The sequence below is a fragment of the Lichenostomus cassidix genome, chromosome Z (genome assembly GCF_008360975.1).
Source record: "Lichenostomus cassidix isolate B80296 chromosome Z, HeHo_3.0, whole genome shotgun sequence".
NCBI lineage: Eukaryota > Metazoa > Chordata > Aves > Passeriformes > Meliphagidae > Lichenostomus > Lichenostomus cassidix.
The window spans coordinates 47,417,314-47,437,483 of NC_139511.1; the positions used below are offsets into that span (position 1 = coordinate 47,417,314).

Here is a 20,170-nt window from a genome sequence, read left to right on the forward strand (position 1 = left end):
GTGTCTTGTTCTGAAACAATACAACCACCTCTACAAAGACAATTTGAACAAACAAATGAAAGTTAACTCTACTATCAATTACACTCTCCCACTGGTACTAACCCTATAAAAATCTAGCTCAAATCATGCTATGAAATACAGGCTTGTTCTTAGATTATCTCTTAAGCAGATGTTAAATTTTAGTTTCCTTGTAGCTGAACAGAATTTAAAGTAGAAAGATAATTGAAATGCAGAGACCAAGGAAAGCACATTTAGTTTACAATGCATGGTAGAAATGCTAAAAGAAACGTACCTCAGCAGTGAATCTGCTTGACATTGGTGTAATGAAACCAACTCTGCCATCATTAAAAACAACAGCAAAGCCATCAAGTGTGGCACAGTATTCCATATCTCTGATGTAAACATCTTCAAAGCCCAAAAGTGAACCTGCTGAGAAAATACAAGTAATTTAAAAGTAAGTGAACACATATATTCCTGATGTTTACTTATTACTTCAAAGAGAAAACCTAATTTAAACAGGCTATTTCATTCCCATTTACAAATGGCAAGATTTTCTCATCTCTGTTTAAGAACAGAGAGATATTTCATATTAGATGGTAAGTCACTAAGAGGTAACTATTGTAAGCAATATAACCCCCAAAACCTACTTCGAGAAGACTGCAGATCCACAGAAAATGGAACTGTGCAGAGGTTGATGGCCTTCCTTCCATTGGTCATACCATCCCAGTGAATGAGATGGAGAAATCCATCAGCAGTAGCTACAAGTAGATCCTCTAACATGGACTGCAAACTAATAAAAGGTATTTGTTAATCCCTAAAAAAACTGCATCTCAAATCCGTGTCACAGAAGTATCAATTAACATCATAAACACCGTATTACTGCCTCTTGTACCACCAAATATGTTGTAAAGTTACACATAAGTTACAAACTAAACATCTAAGTCCTCCATACAGTAAAGGTACCAAGCTGACAAAATATGGTATACCCCTCAATTTTTCTCCAGCAACCACAGTTCACTAACTGGTCTTTATTGTTAGAGGAATTGATTAACTGGCATATTAACTGTTGAAGATCATTTCAATACTTTTGACTAAGCATAGGACATTGCTGCCAACAATCAACTATTCATCTATCCTAAAATATTAACAATATTGCCTAGGCTCTAAATAATTCACAACACATTTTAATATATGGTTGAAACAAACTGATGAAGGAGAAATTAGACTTCTCCTAAATTCTTCCCTAAACATCTCCAAAATCCTGACAATTACTGCTAATCTACTTGCATGAAAAACTTTTTCCAGTATATACACTGCATGTTTTCCAACACCCATTTTCTCCTAAGGAGCCTCTTCTCAAACTTCACTTTGTTACTTTTCCACCTCAACCCAATGCTATGAAGTTTCACCAACTTTTCACACATACTTATTTAGCATGTTCAAAGTTTATTTACAGGAAAAGCAATCATAACAATAAAGCATGAGGTAAACACAAAAGACTAATGTGGACTCTGCAGGCAGCTGGAGAAATGTTGCGTACAGTTTTGCTCTAACCTACCTATGCCTCCATGGAATCTCTACTATACACTTTGAGCTGATGGACAAACACATTTATAGTAATATGCCACAATACTGAGCATACTATATGCTTTTATATACTGAAAATATCAGTATAGCCAGGCACAGAGAGAATTCTTAAACAGCAATTCACTTTTTCACCTCCTCAGACTTACCAATTGCTAATAGTAATTCACTAATATTAGTCCTTACTATTAATAAGCCTAGAAACTTACTAGGAGCCTTTTCTTCTATCCAGTTTTCCCTTCACTTTTTGAAAAGTACTGCTACATATGGAAAAATTCTCAATTAGTGAGCATACCTTGTGATAGAGGCTTGCAAGTCCAGCACTTTCTTCATTTCTAGATTTAATGAAGGAGCACATTGTTCTTCCTTATAATGTGGGGTTCCCTTCAGATGTGGGCTTCCTCTAAAATATAAGAGAAATATTACAATTAAAACAGGTATATATGTATATGGGGCAAGAAACACAAGCAGCACTGAATATTAAGGACATAATTTTAGTGCTAAAAGTTTAGTCTATCATATCATCCTTCATGTCTATAGAGTCTACAGGCGAAATAAGACAGTGAACAGAGAATGAACATTACAATAGCTGTGTGGCTTGCTTTAATAATCCTAAAATAAGTGATACATATCAGTGAAAAATCTGATTTAATAAATTGTTATTCTGCTGTTTACATTAATTAAATACGTTGAATTCTTCAGTACCTCCAATTCATTCTTTTTCAAGACGCATTACAGATATTACAGACTGCAAAATGTGTGTTTCTTCCATTCTTTTTGCCAGATCAATGTTTACAATATTAATTCAGCATGCATAACACAAGTAGATGTCTGTTACAGTACTTCATAGGAATATATCTCCCCAAAGCAAATTAACTATTTTTTAACCTGAGACCTACTAAGAAGAGATGACTGAATTGATTCCTTCCCTTTAAACAGACCATTACAATATCAACTTCTAGTTGTAGAAAGCTTCTCATTTTTATCTTCCTCATTTTAAATTTCACATTCCATTCATTACTTTACAATATCATTATACGCTACTATACAGCATCATTAAAGTATTCCTTGCTTGTCTAAGTTATCAGGTGTGCCATGTGTTCCATTAATTTTTTTTTTAATGAAAACCAACCTACAGTTGTAAGTATTGTAACATCACCCAGCTAATCTATCTAGTAGGCATTATGCTAGCAAGCAAAGCAAACTATGAATAAAACAGGCACTGCAGACAAGTTAGAACTTAGTGGAACTTCAATAGTCGGAAACTGTAGATATAGATTACACAAATCTATGTAATCTTTACCTGCATTTTGACTTAAAAACACTTCTTCCAGTTTACATCAGGGTAGCAAATATAACTGCCTTAGACATTGCAGAAAGCAAAGCAGCTGCAGCTTTAGAGAAGTTTGACACCACAAGGATACATCAATCTCTTTCCTGTCCTGCATATCTCAGTTGACATCAAGTTCCTTAATTCCATTACCAATTTATAGCAACATGGAATTTGTATCTGTTATTCTTTGATGGGCACTATACCTTTCCTTATGCAGCAAGGACAAACATACATGCTAGCTAAGGTAAGATCAAGGTAACCTTTGACATTCTGGAGTTAGCAGATGGAAGTAGTATCATCTTTCCAGAACAAAACTATGTGGCTGTGGCTGTGAAAAATTATAGCAAAAAACAAGAGAAATTACTTCAAGGTTAGTTTGTCTATCACCAAAAGACGGCAACTTACATGAACATTAAATTTTATTACAATGTTTGGTTTGCATTTTGAAGGAAAATTAACTGCAAAATGCAGCTGCCTTAGGGAAGAATAGCCCTTTATGTGAACTAGCATCATCGACTGACAGGAACCCTGAGAAAACCAGTCACTTCTTTTTTTAATAATACTAGCATTGTGGGGCTGTTGTGGGGTTTCTCAAAATGTACAAAACTGCAGGTGTTTGGAGACAGGCCTGTCAACCTATGTGGACATACAGTTCCAGTGAGTATACTCTTAAACTAGATGAAATTATTCTGGTTTATCAACAATCAGTGGTACAACTGAATCTTGCAACAAAAGGACTACAACTGAGAGAAAACGCTTGAGTAATGCAGAAATGTTACTGTTAGGTAGGCAGAAGACACAACAACACATTTATTATTATTGACCACAGTACATAAGCAAGTGCAAACTCACAGTTTCTGCACAGCATAAACTACAAAGCCAGAATGGTAACAACATGGTTTAAAAGACATCTTTTGCAGGAAGAGAAATTTCAAGTCTCCATGTGGGCTGGCTTTCTTTCTTTCAGTATCTGATGAAAAATAGCTTGCAAGAATATTTGAGCATTTTCAGTTTCATGAGCTACTTTTAGCAAATTTGTCACCATCTGTGGAGTCTGATCTTTTCCACTGGGGCACTATCATTCTTGTTCCAAAAAGAATTCTTTTATCCAACTTGCAAGAGGCCAGTCCACACAGCGCTGAGGTACATTACCTTGACTGAAACTCCAAAACTGGCAATATTTCAATTCTTTGTCTGTGATTATTTCTAATTATTCAATACAAAAAGAAACCCTAGTATGGGTGCAAAGGGGGTGCTACCAGAAGTAGACTGTGTTCATACAGACCACATCCGCATGAGTCAGCCTTACTGGCTGAGTTCCTTTGACCTTTAAACGAAGAATGCACACAGCTGACTGAAGCAGGAAAGAATGTTTGGTCTGGGTTGCCACATCAGCATCTGCTATGGCTGCAGCCAAACTTTAAGTAACTCACTTTGCACAAGAATTGAGAGAAACAAACACATTCCAGTGACCAACCATCTGCATGTCAAATCAAATATAATCATTACTATTCGCCTGGCATCTGTTAATGTAATTAAACCTATGAATAAATATCTTAAAACTCAGAATTGAGAAAAATCTGCAACTTCATCTGCAATCCAAGAAAACCTGAAACATGGAAAGATTATGGATGCTGCCTGTTTTTTAACATGAACAAAAAATTCCACACACCAAATGTAAAGCATCTTCTATTCAAGAAAGAGGAAGCACTGTGAAAGGCACAGTGAGACTACCCTCAACTGATAGGAAGAATTTCTTTGAAGTTTGTTATCTGGAATGGTGGGAAGTTCAAGGAGGAAACAGGACACTAGCCAGCTAGTTTTCCTAGGTGCATAGCACTGCTTTTATGCTCTCCAATAGTTGCACAGCAATTAAGTGATACAACATGATCCACAGACAAAATTCACTCAGAAATAATATCAACAAATTTGTCACTGTTACCAAAAGCAACCATGAAATACATAGGAAGCTATCTACAGCAGAATCTAAAAGCATGTACTTAAGGACTTCTTATAATTGTATTTGAAATATATAAGACAATTCTGAATTTTGAAGTCTGTTCTAAAAATAGTCACTGTTTTCTGCTTAGTACTGGAGAATTCTAGTCCAGAGGTAGAAATAGCATTAAATACGGATTTAAGTTTCCATTGTGCTATTTGGGGGAATCATAGTAATATAGGTGGCAGTTATGGTTGGACAATATTTTAGAAAAGTTCAGAAATGTTCTCACAGTCAAAAAAAATACTGTGCTTGAAAAAAAAATACTGTGGCCAATAGCAGACAATGTATTACTAAAGAAACAAACAACAAATAAGTCAGTAGCATCCATTTTCACTAGCTAAACAATGCAAGTAATGAGAAGTAATGGAGACATTTCACTGAAAAAATACTAAAGACTCCAGACAATCAGAAAATACCTTTAGAACAATTAATTGATACAAACAAGGTAAAATATTTTTATATTATTTTTGGGCTATGATATTCTTAGTTGTACCTGATAAAATGGCTTCTTCAGTAATACTTGGAGTAGAAGGGATAGGACAAAAAAACCTAAAACTCATGTTTCAGCTATTAATGGCAATATTTATATGACAAAACCAAGGCAGTGTTTCTAAAATAATTTACACCACCATGAATTCCAAGCTGTTGTCCTGGAGGGCAAGAAGGCAAGAAACTGACAACAGCCATTATCACTGCATTAGCACAATTACACAACGTTCAATAACCATTTTGCAATGGTTTACATAATTTCTGTTAGTGTTCACACTGTACAGCTGAGGACTTAATTTTTTTTATACCTGATTCAAAGAGCCTGCATCATCACCTCTAAACATGTGATTCTTCACCAGCAATTCACTGCCCACCATGCTGTTTAGAAATGGCTCTTGAACAAAAAAGGTTAAAACAGGTAACCCCAGTGAGCTTTGCTTTTCATGCAACTAGCATCTTCTCACACCTAAACTTGCATCTCTCAACCACACACTGCAGACAGCCACCAGCTGAGGATTAAATATGACTGGTTCAATGCAGAGCTATGTTCATACAGATTGGCAATAGCTGCACCAACCAAATTAAAGTGAGTTTATGGAAACAACTATAAAGAATGAGTGCGTGCTTCAAAAAGTAATTCTTAGTACAGCCTTTACTACACAATTAAGTAGTAGCAGATCTCTGCAGTTGGAGAAAAGAAACAACTAGCTAGCACATTAACCTACTATCCATGTAAAAAAGCTAAATGGTTTAACAAATCATTATTTCAGTTGCAAAGATTTCTTGATAACAGTTAAAACCTCTTGAACCACATCAAGAGTTTACGAGCGCCATAGTGGTTAATAAAGTTCTACAACTAACATAGTTTAAAAATACATTTTCCAAACAACATCAAAATCTTACAGGGAAAACCACATTGGTAAGGTTCGGCAGAAGCTTAATTCTGAACAAAAATTACCTAGTAAGTTAATTAACCATACACGTCATTGATTACCCTTGCAAAGTTTGAAGTTCAAAACCTTTGTACATACTAATCTTAAGTTCATTGAATCAGGAAGAAAATGTCCACTGATGAGGTAATTTATGGCACCTATAAAGCATTATGCTATAGAAAAAAAGACAGCTTTTAAAAATGCCAAAAAGAGTATGACATGAAGAGAGTAACCAGGTGTGTATAAGCAACCATATGGCATCATAAAGCAGCATATGAACTAGCTTCTTCACATATCCATATTGGATATGACTCATATCAAATATGATTCCATATTAGAAAGCAACTTTAATTTTTAAAGCACTTTCAGGGACTTAATGATCTACACCATTGAGGTCTCATTCTAAATTTACACAACATTCACATCACTCCCCAAATGCAGGCTCCACTTGAGGATATGAAGAAACCTGACACAAAAGAATCTCCAATTACCATATTTAGTTAATTAGCCATGTAAAGTTTTTCAAATTTTCTCTTTTTTGAAAGGCAAAAACATCCTCAGCACTAAGTCACACATGCTGTCTCTTCATGTGAAAAAACTTAAGTTACTCTCCTTGGCAAACTTCTGAACAGAAATAATGTGCTTTCATTTACTGAATGATCAGTTCAGTACAGACAAGCCTCTACTATGATGATGTTATTCATCTCTTCACTGTCACAGAAGAACAGTTGCACAAATTTGTTTGGAAGCTCCTCAAAAAATTACCACCATACTTTGCCATAGCTTAGAAAGCTACAAATTTGCTTCTATGCACTGTCACTTTCCTCAAGCATATCGCAGGCAGAAATTAATTTTAACATGCTACAGTTTTACCTTACATGCATTTTCTTTTCCTGTTTTATCTTGTAATTACTTTTGTAATTGGGTGGTAAAACCAGACTGAACTAATTGAAGCAGGACTTTGCACTTCTGCTCACTGCAGGAAAATATCCCAGAATGTGGGCTAATGGCCAATACTGATTCGATTCCAACTCTGCTTTGAACTGGAGCAAGGCATCCAAGAGCTGAAATGAAACTGCACACTACTCTAGCTCAATTTAAAAAAACAAAATGCCATACAATTAGTGCTTTACACCCTGCCCCCTTCCCCCCCCCCCCATCTTTAGTTAACAAATTAAGCAGGATACTGTAAGTTTTCATTGAGTGTGAATGACAGTTCACTCCAAGAACAGACTGGCAACTCCTAGCCAAATATCAACAGTGCCAAAAATATTTTGTTCAACAGAAAAACTACATTCCTAAAATATCACAATTTGACAAAACACTACCAATGGATTCCAGCAATAAAAAGTTTCCTTTTTTACATATAAGTACTTATATGTTGCACTTATAGCATGAGCACTTGTTTTATCATACAAATACAGTAACTGGTTTTTGCATATAATATGCATGGTACTGAACAGGTCAGTCCAACAACTCTTACTATACCTACATGAATAGATTTTAAATAGATTAAATCTCTAAAGACATAAAATAGTGTTCAAAAAGTATTTCCCCCTAAACCTCCTTAAAGTATTTAACATATTCTAAATTTTGTAAGAACTATATCCTCACTTACTGATACAACAAACTTCAACAGCTTTGTCAGCTCCAGCCACAAATATTAATCTTGGATTTCAGTACTTCCATTAAAACACCAAATTTCAGAATATAAAGAACATTACAATTGGTTGATATGAAAATGAGGAAATCATGCCAAATGCACATTTTAAAACAGGAAATCAATTTTCCTAGGCTCTGATTCTGTCTGGTTTAAAACAAACAATAGCAGGGTGCAGGGGAAGTCCACTCAACCTTACTTTCCAAAATCTCTTTATATCATAATACTGAAAGATACAGGAAAGCAAAGACTCTGGTATTCAAACAGGATGACATCTTAGCCTCAACTCACACTTTAGCTCTTTTACTAAATGTGTGCTGATTAGATACAGAAAAAAGAGAGACTTGGCTCTGAAAAAAAATCATGCTGGAATTAGATATACTACAATGCATATTAAGTTATAAACAGCACAAGTGTTTCTGTCACTTCTCATAGAATTTCATTTTGCTTTCCACCTTGAAGCATTTTGTTTAAATTGTATCCATAAAGAACTTCTTTAAATGCTACAGTTTACTCAGCAGCTGTATGCTAGAATTGTTCTGTTAACACATCAAATACAGGCAAGCTCTACTGGACCATCTTGCTCAACAGCTACATATAGCAACAACCCTGTATAAAAGTTGTTATTGAACTATACACTGGAAGGACTGTACATTTTCTCCACAAACATCCTTCTCCCATACAGACAAATTAGGAGACATTTTGACTTTCAGCAACATTTTTAATCTTTTTCTTCAAATCAAAGCTAAACCATTACCAAGCAAATTTTGAAGCAGTTATTAAAAAAGTACCAACACCACATGAGGTTACTTTACTTCAGTTACCAGTGTCCCACTCTTGAAGACTGCAAGAACCTACTAAAGTCAAGAAATTATCTATCATATACCTACCTTACTACCTGCTTTTCTGAGTACCTGCTTTTTCTTTTACAGTAAAATATGCATGTTTTGATAAAACAAGAGCTAAGCTGAAGAAATTCTGAGCACAATCTTTTCAATTTTTTCACCTGCATGCAAATAAACCTAGCTGCAATTTCAACTTCAGGATACTGACTGAACTAGGAAATCTTGCATCAGACCAGTATTTTGGCACAGCTGAGGATGTTACCTGTGTGTATTCCCAGTGCATGATCATCTCTTTATACTGACATGCACTGCTAAAGAATTCATCAATACAAGATGAAGTTGTATTAAGAGGGTTTTCCTTTCTAATTGTAGTCATGACATTGAAATTTTGTATTTCTGTCAAATCTGGCCACTATTGTTTAAAGAAAGGCTACTAAAGAACAGGCTTCATTCTTCCTATAAAAAGTTGGTAGATACGGGCAGTTAATAAACATTAAGAATTAGTCATAATTTTAAAAAGTAGAACAAGACTGAACATCCATCTCAGTTTTTACTCATTTTTTTTTCCCAGCAGCTGTCTGTCACATCACTAACAAAAGGACATCCTCACACTTTTTGCAAAATCATCACCCTCTCTCCCACTTTGCCTAACACAGGTAAATAACATAAGACAGAGCTGGAAGATCCCTAATTAATATCTGCATGACAGTTAAAATGTTGCAAGCAATTGCTTTATCATGTACTATAAGAATTATACAAGTATCACTGAACAGCCACTTCATGTTTTTCAACTTCCCAGTGCAGCTACTCAGTGCTACTTCAAGGTCACCATTTTCTAATGCCAGCCTTTTATGAAATGCCAATTTGCAAACTAAGCTACTGGAATCCAGGGCAGAGGACAGGGAGGGGTAAAAAAGGGAGATAGACAGGTTTAGTTTCCCCATCAGGTCAGCAACCCGACTTTACTTAAGGCACAGCTGCATAATCACTGCTGCCAACATAGAGGAAGGAGCCAAGAACATGCTGTTATGGGGGGAAAAAACAGTAAGATGTCCCCTTTCAAGCACAAGGCAAGTCACATACAAGGCCTTTCCCTGATTTGTAATGGCTTCAGAGTGAAGAAAACTAATTTGGTATTGTTCAGCCCAGCAGAAATGAAATCCAAGCATTTCAACAAAATAATGCCTTTGGAAAATGAGCATATGCTGGAAGAAAGATAAAAGTTTCAATCCCAGCCTGTGGTCTCATTTCTCTGTTTGCTCATTCTAGATTGAAAGTTGTTTTGTTTGATTAACCCCCTGCCAAGTATTTGCTCTACAATGCAAGTTAGTGAAACTGCCTACAGCAGTGCCCTGCATCTGCACAAATAAAAGTTCATTCATTTTAGTAACTTAAAGAATCACTTGACATTAATCACAGGAGGTACAATTCACCCACAAATGCCTAACATAATCAGAACAGTAGTAATTTTGTGGAGAATTTCAAAACTGAGGGCTAAGTATAGACACTCTAGTAGTCCCACTAAATTCAGTGAGATCGTTTATCTTCTTAAAGGTAAGCATATGCCTTAGTTTTAGGAGATCGTGAGCAACCTGTTACAAACACTCTAGAGACAAACACCTTGTCCTACCCATCTAATGAATCTGCATTATAGCCCTTTTTGGGCTATACAAGTGTATCTTAAAACCCTGATCGCTCAACACACAACTAACAACTAAACCATGCACTTTCAGTTTGACAATTCAAATCAATTACTAAAGTTTCATATAAAAATTAGACTGCTTAGGCACTGACATCTTAATAGGTATTTTCAAGCCTTCCTACAAGTGATACTCTAAGTAAACTTTCCAAAGCTCCTTTTAAAATTTTTACAGCATGTTTTATACATATTTCCATATGTTTTCACATTTTGCCAATTAAAAAAAACCCTAAACTTTCCAGAAAGAACAAGAAAAGCTCACAATACAACTACTGCTTAGCTTTCTGCATTTTGTACAGCTAAGGATATACTACCACTTTATTTATTTAGGTAAGCTGCAGCAACAAATTGACTTTTTTTCCAAGTTCTTTCAATTTTTCTCAACAACAAGTTGTTCTTTTTCCTCTGATGACAGTATGCAAAGAGTCAGTTTGAAAACTGCTATTCTGCTCTCCAAAGAAGCAAGTAAAGTACTATAACTTGTCTATATTAGTCTTGAGTTTTTGGAAGATAGAAAAGATAATTGCAATAAGAAATTTCAGTTAATTCCAGAGCTTTCAGAGCTATTTCAAAGTTCAGAGAATGCATTATAGCAACAACACACACAAATTTTTCTACTCAATGAAGGAAAATACACTTTGAAATCATTTACTACCTTCTAAGTCATTTCTTCCTACACATATTTGTGAAAGAAGACAGATTTTAAATTTAAATGCTTGTGAAAACCCAATTTATTTTCTTTTAATATTTATGGTTTAACAGGTACACTGAAAAGAAAAAAAATCAAAATGCTTTCTTCTTACATGACATCTGAGGTTATCCGATACTCCTCTGAGATGTCCATGTGGAGACACCCAAAATTCAACTTTAGTTCTTTTTATGAACGCGAAAAAAAATAAACTAAGTATTATTATCATAATGATGAAGATTTATAGAGGGATATATTAAAAAAAAAAAAAGCTTCTAGCCAATGAGAAATCAAGAGTGTGTTATTATTCCCATGGACAAATTCAATCCAACCCAAGACTAGAGATTCTGCCTGTCTATACACACAGACACATACATATATACTCTTTGAAGTTTTAACTTGTCCTAAGCATTTCCCAATTTTGCCAAATCCAAAATCAACTAAATTAACCATAAATACACTCAAAATACAGTCATACTTTAAATACATAAAATGTATTCTGTCATTCTGTGTTGGTTTTACTTGGCCCAGTTTTTGCTAGTGCGGGGGGGCACAACGATGGCTCTGAAGATGATGGACATACTGCCGGCCGAGGCTAGGCCAATTAGAGATGTTGGTTACGCCTCTGTGAACAACATATTTAAGGAGGAATCAAAACAATGTGAGCATGCACTTCTTTTTAGCTAGAGGAGGAGGTGAGAATATGTGAGGGAAAACAACATGGAGACACCAAGGTCAGTGGAGAAGGTGGGGGAGGAGGTGCTCCAGGTGCCACAGCTGAAATTCTTCTGCAGGCCGTGGTGAGAGCCATGGTGAAGCAGGTTGTCCCCCTGCAGCCCATGGGGTCCACAGGGGTGCAGAGATCCACCCACAGCCCATGGGGAGGTGCCCACGCCAGAGCAGGTGGATATCTGGAGGAGGTTGTGCCCCAGTGGGAGTCCCAGTGGAGAGAGAGGCCTTGTTCCCAGGATGGAACAGCCTGGCCTCAGAGGTCTGCACTCCGTGGACGAGGGGTCCATGTTGCAGCAGTTTTGGGAGGATTGTCTGCCCATGGGAGGAGGCTCACATTGCAGCAGGTCGGGGTGAGCTGCTGCTCGGAGAGTAGACCCACGCTAGAAGAGTTCATGGAGAGCTTTTTCCCATGGGAGGGACCCCACGGCAATGCAGAGGACAACTCCTCTCCCTGAGCAGCGGAAGAAGATCTCCGTGATGAACTGACCAAACCCCCATACCCTGTCCCACCGTGCTGCTGGTGGGAAGGAAGGAGGGGAGTGAGTGGACAAACGGCATCTCTGAGGGCTTTATTTTACTTCTCATTTATCCTCCCCTGACCCTGTTAGCAATAAATCATTTTACAACTTTAAGTTTCAGCCTGTTTTGCCCACAGTGCATCTTCTCCTAGTACCTTATCCCAGCTCATGAGGCCTGTGTGTGTGTGTTAACTTGTCTTCCTCTCCTCTGCCCACCTGTGGCAGGAGAGAGCAGGGAGAGCAGATGTCGTAGGTGCCTGGCATTCGGCCAGGGCCAAGCCACAACACATTCAAATAAGGAAAATAAGGTGAAACTGACAACATAACAGATTGCATCAAAAATACTTGTACATTCTCACTAAGAAGTATTCGTTTGTTTTCAAAAATATTGGGATTTTATTCCCCTTTTGTTTCAAAAAGTCTCTAAGTTACTAAAAGATGGGGGACAGAAACTAATCAATTTTTGAATTGCACCTTAATGGTTCCTAAGAAACATGATTTTTTTCAACTGATTTATTAAAAAGGAATTATTAAAGTTTGTTGCACATCATGAATGCAATGGACTACCTCAAATTATAAAATTAGACAATTTTAACCCTGCCCTTAAGGATTCTGAGAGCTTGTAAGATGGACCTTAGGAATCACACCAGCAAACAGAAATCTAATTAAACATAACTTCTCCCCTGCACTGACTCTAACTCATCGGAATGACACTTCATATATTCATCAAGTGTTAAAACATGCTTTTTACGGAAATATTTTTTGTTATAAAATCTGCCTAGGACTTGTGATATTCTTTCACACTGTTTGGATGCAAAGTTTAAAATACTTACTTGGGATATATTGGCTCATAAAGATATTTGTCTCTTGCAGATGGAATTTCAAAAAATAAGATGTATCCATTTGCAGTCTGAAAGAGAAACACTGATAAGATACATATCTAGTCAGCATGAATAGAATCTGTTCAATCTCATGTGATTTCTATGTATGTCTGAAAAATTGATCTCAAATATACATTCATTCAGTCATTTTAGAAAACTGTGCGTTGAAATTAATTCCAGGTAAAATCCATAACCACCCTTAAAGCCAACTGAATAGATAAGGCAGTAGGTTAAAAAAAATGGAAAAACAATGCTGTCTATGCACTAGTCCATCAGAATTTTTCCTCTAATTCATACAAATATATAAAACCTGACAGCTGTATCAGATATTTAGACTCTGGGCACATAATTCATACGAGCTACACAAATTAATGCAGAAAACACAGTAGAAGGTGGCAAGCCCCTGAATAAACCCTCCAGGTGTTTGAACACATACAGACATTACAGAGTGCAAAGAGTTTAGGCACTGCCCCTCAGTGTTGGTCATCCAGGTAGTATTGCTCATCTTCGTAGTTTCCAAAAATCTTCACATCATTTATCTTTAGCTACCACAACATCTATAATAATTCAATCCCAAGCCATGTTCTGTCATGCTGGAAGAATGACTTCATACTATAACACTATGCAGAAAACAAATACAAATTATTTAACTACCTGACGTTCCAGTCATACCTGGAAGCTGCCTGCATAAGCATGAGAAAAGCAGATGACCAATAATGTTAGCTGTTCAAAGAAGTGTTATTTGTTTACAGCATAAATTTATTTTTCAGGCAAATTTGTAAACACATTTTAGTTGAATAGCTTTTCCATCCAATTATTTTAATATGGGCTGGGCACGTATCCAAAGCACTAGAGACAAAAAGCACTGAAATGAATGGTTTCACATTACTTTCCAAGGCTGGTTTCCTTTTCTTTGAATAAAGCAACACTCTTGTTATCTTAGTTTATAATTTCGAAGATCCATGGTTTTCCCTCAGCTAAACATTTTGCTTTAGAAAATTTGTGTTTTGGCTTCAAATTCCAAGAAAAACTATTATTCCAACCAAGTATCTTTTTCAAGCAAGAATAAAATCTGAACCATAATGGTGAGCTTGAGACAGGCTGACAATACATGGAAGCCTGTCTGTGTGCTGTAATATCCCATTCACGTATTATGTGGTAAAGAAACGTGTTCATTTCTAACATCTTTACAGGTTCTTTCCATTACATCATTAAATATTTAACCCGTAAGTTATCTTATCCTGGAAAGAAGAGTAAAACAATACTGTGAAGTATCTTTATACTGATATTAAGGTACAAAGGGCCTACTGAACACTATTCAAAGCACAAAGTTACTATTGTTACAGGTTCATTTCTAAATAGAACCTCAAATTCCATGAAGAGCTGGATGAAATGCAGAAGCATTCAATGACAGACTTTCGCCAAATTGATCATACTCATTTACAGAGGTTTCTCCCCCGCTTTCAAAATGTCTGTGTTGCAGTAAAACTTATTAAATATGTAACCATCACCGTCATCCATTCCCTGACCATTCTAATCTCTGACAATCAGAAGTATAAACACAGAGTATCTCGCCAGGGACGTCACAACATGGTTTCTTGAATGTTACCATGTTTAATAAAGCTCTGCCTTAGCCATGGGAATGCACATTGAAGAGCAGTCTGTATTGAAGGACTGCCTGTGACATGGGAAGGACCAAAATACCTCATGTACTATACTGAAGCATCTTGACCCCATTCCTGAGTTTGACTTACTACTAGAATTAACTACCTTGGATGTATACACTAATTTAGACAAGAAACAGTATTTCCAAGTAACACCAGCAAAATTACAAAGGCAGCAGTATGAAAGAAGAAACTACAAAATGTAAGGGGAAAAAAGATCTGCCCAGGAAATGTGCCAACCATTTAGCAACAGATGATACTAATAGTAAAAGAAGTTAGAATTGCTAGGGGATGATGACAGTGTGAAAACTGCTTAAGCTTGTTTAACTGCATACCTTTAAAGCTACTTGAGGTATTTTATAAAGCCTGATACACTGGCCCAAAGTCTGCCTGCAGTACAAACAAAGAATATGCTGCAAAGTGATTTATTTTCATAGAGACACACTGCATATTCAGGCAATCAGAAGCAAAAAACATGGTATATCACTGCTCTAGCGGACATAAAATCCAGACTATACTCCCCATCATTACTTCATTTAAAAAAAAAAAAAGGGGGACTGTACCACTTGGCTAATAAGTACATACTAAGCCTTTTGTTCACCTTTTTAAAAACAAAGTTTTATTACACAAAATTACTACAACCAAGATACTCATGAGCACAGGTAGTAACAGGTGACAAACATCACCTAACTCAGCTTTCAAACTAGAATTTCTAGCTGTTGCACAGAACTTCACTAACTAACTGAAGCTAATTCAGTTCAAAATAACTGGTTTTTCTCCATTAAAAACTTACTTTTCTATTGCTTCTCCATTTGAACATGTTAGTTTAGAAAAAAGAGAAAACTATTCACTTGGACAGAAGTATGCTTGGGGATGAGAGTATCACACATCTGCAGGAACACCTTCTTTATTATAAAGCTCCCAAAACTGACTCTCTGCCCTATCTCACTATAAAAAAGCCAGCAATATTGTGTGATCTTTCAGTAGGACTCATTAAATGTTTAAAATTAAACTACATATATATATTCTAAGAACATACTGCAAAACAACTGACATTAAAATTACCACAACATACTTGACTATATAATTTGTATACATACACCCAGGGATGCAGTATCATCCTAAGAGACATGAAGAATATTAGAAATCTTACTACAATCATTATTTTATAAGCAATGACCACACTGAATTTTGGTTCACAGAGCCTTAGTTTACAAACTGAGACTTCAGGAGGATTTAGATTCTGGTACTATCTGCCAAAAAGAGCACTGTAAATTTAGTTGCAGAAAAACTTTAAAGTACAGCAACTGAAGTGGCAGCAACTAAAGGTTATCTGGCTGTCAGATAAACCACAAGGTCTCTTAAGCAAATGGATCACATCTCAGCAAAAAAACCCACAATATGCAGAGTAATTCAATATAAAAAATTAAATTTCTTCTGAATTACTACATAAAGGTTTAATTAAAATGTGTTTGGATATACATGCTGCAATATAAAATTGAATAATTCTTTTTTATTCATAGCAAAAGTTACAGAAATCTCCTATGTGCCTTTATTGATAACTATTAGTAGTCACTGAGAATATAATCTGGCACTAACAGAAATACTTTACTTCACTGATTCCATGAGATACTTTCAGGCAATTCAAACTTTTTAGACCAACTACTTACTTACTTGGATTACACAAAACAAAACAAGAGTACGCGAAGCTTAACTGATTTATGATTGCCATGATATTGCTAGAGACACGAACTATTCCGTAAACCATCTGTTGTTTCCACTAAGAGACAATACGTAATTTAAGACCTGGTCCTAACGTAATACCTGAACAAAAGAAACTAGGAGTATTATCCCATATTATGACTCTTATAAACTGTACTCCAACCTCTCTCGTGTTTACCCTGCACCTCAAATGTTAAATACTGCTGCTGAAATAGTCCTATTTACTGCTGTGAGCACAGTACCAGCTATGAAACTAGACTATTTCCATGTGAGACGAGATCTCATCTCTAAGATTCTAAACAGAACAGTTCATGTATCACTTATCACTGCCCCTGTTTCTGTGTTCTCAGTGCCTTGCAATACTTTTTAATTACCAAAAGACACTGCAATAAGGCCACAGTTTCATCTCTTAAGTACACCTTTAAACCCTATTTATCAAGTTAAATAGGATTATGTCACCTAAGTTTACAACTATTTTTTTATTCACATAACTTTACATTCCCATATCATTTGTAACCAGATTACTGAAGTAATGAGATGCTGTATCACCCCCTGCCAATACATCTAACCACTGTTTTAAATCAAAGAACTGTAGTTCATTCTAACAGGGAAAAATTAATGAAAACTACAAAAGAAAGCTTCTATTGTCTAAAAAGTCCTTGGTACCATTACTTCTATAATCCAAAAAGTCCTTGATACCATTACATATTTTCACAAGGCAAGCATCAATAAATGTATATGTGACCTGCAAGTTTGTATAAGCACAGAAATTGGTAACACAAAAATCTGTTTGCAATAGTTTAACCAGCATAAGAGGGAAAAAAATCTACTTACTGAAACAGCTATCATTGTGCTGTCAGGCCGCCATTCTGCTTGTTTGTAATGTCCAAACTGAGAAGCTGCTTTTGAAAGTTCCTTGTAGCTTACGATTAATACACTGGGCTGGAGGAAAAAATACAAATAATTACATCTCACATGGAGAAGGAATGGGATGTTTCTTACACTGTGCTATATCTGTAAAGAACCATGTCTCCTTAACAGCAACAACATCTTTCCTTTGAAGTATGTTAAAAAATTAATACATATATGACAATCCCTTACACAATGGTGCTTTTAAAGAGAGTTCATGGAGAACTGTTGCCACATTGTCATTCCTAATCTCATTCTTTCAAACCCAGGACACTTAAATAAAATATGTAATTACACAGTAAAGAGTCATTACAGAATACAGAAGTAATTTCAAGTTAGATAAAGGATGAGTGATGCTTAAAATGAACAGAAGCATCTCAAACAGGCTCCTATAATGATGTGACTTGTCAAATGAATTAGGATGAAATATGCTATAGAATATTTGGTACAATTCAATTGCTCAATTTCTAGTCAATGGAAGGGCCATTGTATTAAAGAGAATGATAGTCAGGAAATTTGTTTTTCAGAACAGGTTGTCAGAATCTGCTTAAAATTCACCTCTACAGTTTGCTGGAATTATTTTGCTTATGATAAGGTGCACCCATTAGCACCTTTCCTTCTGGCAGCTGAGAAAGGCTTTGGGGTCATGAAGACCATAGACTCTAAGCCTTCATTCCCTTTCACAAAAGCAGTCAAGGGCTGTGACACAAAAACCTAATGCAAAGTTACCTTTTCTTGCTCTAGAGCTTAGAAACATTGTTCCTCCTTAAATATATTTCACAATTGTATGTATTTTCTTGCTCTTGAATCAATAATGTTTCCAGCTTAGATAGGTATTCCCCCTTCCATTGCCCTCCACCACTGGGAGGTGGAAGTTAAATTAAGCAAGATACACTTCCCGTTTTGTGTAAGAAGTTACCCCTCATCTTCGTGAGATATGCTGTCCCTATTGAGACTTTATCAATTTCAGTTTTCATTCAGAGTTGTAGCATCCAACTCTGTACCAGAAAAAGCCCACTGAAAGGGAACCAAGAGGGTACACAGTAATCACTCATTTTGCTGAAATTAACCATGAAACCTCTAGGCAAAACTTCCCAACCACCACAGGACCACAGGTGATCGAAATTTACTATTGTTTTTGGCTTACTTGACCCACCAGCAGAAGCAGTACAACAAATACAAAAACATTAATTCTACCCAGAAATCATGTGAGTGTGCACCACTCCAGAACCTGGTGGGTATCTATTACTACTCTATTTGGAATCACTTTCTTAAGTTTCCTTTCAGAAAAAGCAGAGTCACAAACAACCTAATTTCAAAGAATGAATATTAATTCAAACTAGTATAAAACATAGCAATGAAATATTGTCACCATGCATACAAGTGAAGAGCTGAATTAATACTAAACAGGCAGCCTTGGCCTTGGTAAATTCACAGTATGACTTTGCATCCTGCTAACTGCATTATTCTTTAAATTTCACACCCACACAGAACTGAATTAGCAAAAATAACGTTAAACATTTATGAAGTATAACAAGCACTCAGATCTTTATCCTAAGATGTACACCAGCTTCTTCAATTTATGTGGCTTCTTTTGCAGCAAATTACCTAACATTAAATAGATAACTAATTATTCTTAACACGTTCTTGTTGATTGTTCTCATGAACTATACAGCATTTCACTGATTGGCTTAGAACCACCCTAACTGCCTTAGATATACTGAGAAAAAGTAGTGTCTAGGTATTCTCCATCATTAGTGTAGACTTAGACATCATTCTTAAAGCACTTCTGTGCTTAAAGCATTTTAGCAGCAGGCAAAATCAAGAGCTCAGTAAGACATAACAATTTTCTTTCTAGACTGCAACTTTTACAGAATATAATTACAATATTTATAGTGTAAAATCCTTGTGACGCTGATTCACAAGAAAGCTGCTATTACACCCTAGAAGATGGAAGAACATTCTACATACACAGCAGCTATAAAATTTATACTAATTGATTTCTAGGCTTTGTGCCTTACAGATGAGGACTAAAGGAGTTAAAAATGATTGCTTGCACTCATAATGTCATCTTTTTGTAGTTTAAGTAGCTTCTTATTAGACAGCAGATCCACTTCAAATTAAATAGGTCACAAATGATGAATTATTACACTGATAAAATTTATTTCCATATACTCCACAGCTCAAAAGCATTAATTCATACATGAGGAAAACTCTAACATATAAATTTACCCCCCTGTCTAAAGCTTCCCACAGATGTGTGAATGTTCTGGATTAACAAAGACAGGACAGGTTGAGATCCTGCTCTATTCATGCAAAAGAAAGAGAAATGCCAATTTTGCATCTGAAGTAATTTATTACACCTAAAGTGATTGAAAATATATAATGGCACACTAATATTTCTGTAAACAGGAATATATATCAACCTAACTACTTGACCCAAGCACATCAAGCTACTGAACATACATTCTAAGAAATAACACCAAAACCAAAGCAAACCAAACACCCATTG

At 35.9% G+C, this 20,170-nt stretch overlaps 1 protein-coding gene across 5 annotated transcripts in view; it reads right to left on the reverse strand.

The window, feature by feature from the left end:
- The window catches only part of RIC1 (RIC1 partner of RAB6A GEF complex), a 49,250-nt gene that overhangs the window by 21,197 nt on the left and 7,883 nt on the right, over positions 1-20,170 (reverse strand). For 4 of the 5 annotated variants that reach the window (XM_085043646.1, XM_085043644.1, XM_085043647.1 and 1 more), the window contains exons 2-6: positions 17,584-17,691; positions 13,316-13,392; positions 1,880-1,987; positions 648-790; positions 293-429 (exon numbers count right to left, since the gene is read on the reverse strand). In XM_085043646.1, coding sequence (XP_084899772.1) covers positions 293-429; positions 648-790; positions 1,880-1,987; positions 13,316-13,392; positions 17,584-17,691 — 573 coding nt within the window. The remainder of the gene's footprint in view (positions 1-292; positions 430-647; positions 791-1,879; positions 1,988-13,315; positions 13,393-17,583; positions 17,692-20,170) is intronic. The other variant, XM_085043645.1, reaches the window with a different exon arrangement.